Here is a 2,959-nt window from a genome sequence, read left to right as displayed (position 1 = left end):
GACAGGGTTTCTCTGTGTAGTCCTGGCTGTCCTGGAACTCACTCTGTAGACCAGGCTGGCCTCAAACTCAGAAATCCGCCTGCCTCTGCCTCCCAAGTCACAAAACAAAAGTGTGCATCCTCTTTCTCTTGTGGTGGCAGTGGCCATTACTTCTTCGAACTTCGGTTTTCCTAGCCGGACCGTGGGTAGAGGAATGCACCTTGGGTGTTTATTATGGATGGAATAAAGGGATTAGAAAGTGCTGGCACCCAGGCCCTTGCGTGTCACCTGAGCGGCCTGGGAGCTCTGAATTCAGGAGCACCCGTGAGTTAGACCTCTGTGATTGAGACGTCTGTTGTGGAAACCTGTTGCTCAGCTTTTCCTGTGTCTCATTGTCCCTCTAGCTGTACCCACGTGGCTTAGGAAGCCCCAAGACAGCCAGCTGGAAGAGGGCAAGCCCGGCTACTTGCACTGTCTGACACAGGCTACACCCAAGCCCACTGTGATCTGGTACAGGAACCAGATGCTGATCTCGGAGGTGAGAAAGGATGGCTCCTTGGTGGATGGGAGAGTTCCCCACAGCCTTAGTCAGTGCATAGCCCCAGACCTCTGTCAGCCCCATGGCTGCCCTCAGGGAGATAGAACTAGCCCTCGGCTACTCAAGTCTGTCCCACAGGACTCGCGGTTCGAAGTTTCGAAGAATGGGACCTTGCGCATCAATAGCGTGGAGGTGTATGACGGGACATTGTACCGTTGCGTGAGCAGTACCCCAGCCGGCAGCATCGAGGCCCAGGCTCGAGTCCAGGTGCTGGGTGAGTTGGCATATGTATTATGTTGGAGAATATTTAGGTAAGGGGGTGACAGGGATGGCCCTGGCCCCTCTCCTTGTCTCAGTTTTTTTCTCCTCTCTTTCCCTACTGTCCCAGAAAAACTCAAGTTCACGCCACCACCGCAGCCACAGCAGTGCATGGAGTTTGATAAGGAGGCTACGGTGCCCTGCTCAGCCACTGGCCGGGAGAAGCCCACAGTTAAGTGGGTACGGGCAGGTGGGTACCACATGACACAGGCTAAAGCAAGCCAAGAGGGACAGGGGAGTGCCCAGCCTATACCTGGAATTGTTGAGAGAAACCAGAAATGAAGGACTGATTGATGTAGTCCAGTAGAGAGGGGAAAACTATAACCCCAGAGGGGTCAAGAGGACAGTGCTGGTCAGCACAGACGGTGACTGGCATGTGGCTGGGTTGTCAAGGCAGTGGTGTCGAGACCCCTTGTCGCCAGCATTAAAGTAGCGTGGAGTCTGATAAACATTGTCTGGGGGTGTGCAAATCACTGCACCGTCTGCCATCTTTATGTCGGTCTCCTTCTGTGCCTCTCTTACTCTTGCATAGTAATTTTATTATATATACAACTTTTACATAATGCTCTTCCTGAGCAAAGGCGTGCTTATTTTGTTTATTTGGATTAGGAGAGTCATTGGGGTTGAACCTGTGACCTTCTGTCTGTGAGGCAAGCTGCCTTCACAGAGCCATTTTTAAAACCTTTTTTTTTTTTTTAAGTTTTTAACTATTTAATTAATTAGTTTAGTTTGTTAATTGTCATAGATAAGGTTTTACTATATAGTTTTAGCAGTCCTGGAACTCCCTGTGCCGCCCGGTCTGACCTTGACGGCGGCTTTCCAAGTCCTGTGACTATAGGTGTGCACCCACACCCATGCACCTTACCTTTTTGGCTTTTTGGCTTTGGAGACGGTCTTATAATGTAGAGCAGACTGCCCTCCGACTGCCAGGGATCCACCTGCCCCTGCTTCCCCGGGTGCTGGGATTTAAGATGTGGACCACCAAGCTCAGAGTATATGTGGTTTTTGTTGTTTTATTTTTTATTTTTTCTTATGTGTGTGGGTGTTTTGCTCAAAGGTATGTCTGGGCATGGTGGGAGTGTAGTGCCTGCAGAGGCCAGGGAAGGCATCAGATCCATGGGGACTGGAGATGGAAGCTAGAGAAGATTGGGAGCAGCCAGCGGTGCTGTGGATGCTAAGGGTCCAACCTGAGACCTGGAAGGACAGCCCTGTGCCCGTACTGCTCTGCCATCCCTCCAGCTCCCCTCCCCCACCTGTCTTCTTTTTAAAGCAAGATCTCACTGCTTAGCCCTGAGAGGCAGAGCGAGCTGTCCTTGTAGACCAGGCTGTTCCCAAACATAGATCTGGCTGCCTCTGCCTCCTGAGTTTTGGGATTGAAGTGTGCTACCATACCCAGTGCTTAACATGATTTTTAATTTAACATTATTAAGCATCTCTCCTTTGTCTTTATTGTACATAATATCAGTCTCAACTATAGTAATAACAACCTCATAATTGGATTCATTCTCATTTAGAGGTTTGGATTGTTACCCCTCCTTCTTATTGTTCTATTGGATTCTAATCCCAATGGTCGTGGGTTTTATTTTTCTGGATTGATTTCCTTTGGAAAAGAATCCCAGAAGTGGATGTGTGTGTGTGTGTGTATAATATTTATGTTATATATAACATTTACATATAATATATAACATATTAATATATACTATATAATTATATAGTATATAATATATAATATAATAAATCATAATATATTGTTTATATTTAAATAACTACATAATGTATAAGTAATATAAAATAAATATATAAAATATATAAACAGTATAAGTAAATGTATAATATATCTATAAGATGACATGAACAGGGCTGGTGAGATGGCTCGGTAGGTAAGAGCACCCGACTGCTCTTCTGAAGGTCCAGAGTTCAAATCCCAGCAACCACATGGTGGCTCACAACCACCCATAATGAGATCTGGCGCCCTCTGCTGGTGTGTCTGAAGTCAGCTACACTGTACTTATATATAATAATAAATAAAGCTAAAAAAAAAAAAAAAAATCTCAAGGAGATTCAGCCTCCTAGAGTCCTGGCATTTTCAATAATCTGTATACACGAACACTATCCTCATGCTAG

At 46.2% G+C, this 2,959-nt stretch overlaps 1 protein-coding gene across 1 annotated transcript in view; it reads left to right on the top strand.

Annotated features, from left to right (window-relative positions):
* Ptk7 (protein tyrosine kinase 7 (inactive)) overlaps nucleotides 1-2,959 on the top strand; it is a 65,174-nt gene that overhangs the window by 48,619 nt on the left and 13,596 nt on the right. The window contains exons 8-10 of the mRNA XM_021217749.1: nucleotides 384-517; nucleotides 656-791; nucleotides 906-1,025. Coding sequence (XP_021073408.1) covers nucleotides 384-517; nucleotides 656-791; nucleotides 906-1,025 — 390 coding nt within the window. The remainder of the gene's footprint in view (nucleotides 1-383; nucleotides 518-655; nucleotides 792-905; nucleotides 1,026-2,959) is intronic.

Source organism: Mus pahari, chromosome 18 (assembly GCF_900095145.1).
Source record: "Mus pahari chromosome 18, PAHARI_EIJ_v1.1, whole genome shotgun sequence".
NCBI classification, from domain to species: domain Eukaryota; kingdom Metazoa; phylum Chordata; class Mammalia; order Rodentia; family Muridae; genus Mus; species Mus pahari.
Note: the sequence above shows the minus strand (reverse complement) of the source record. Positions and strands in the feature narration are given on the sequence as shown.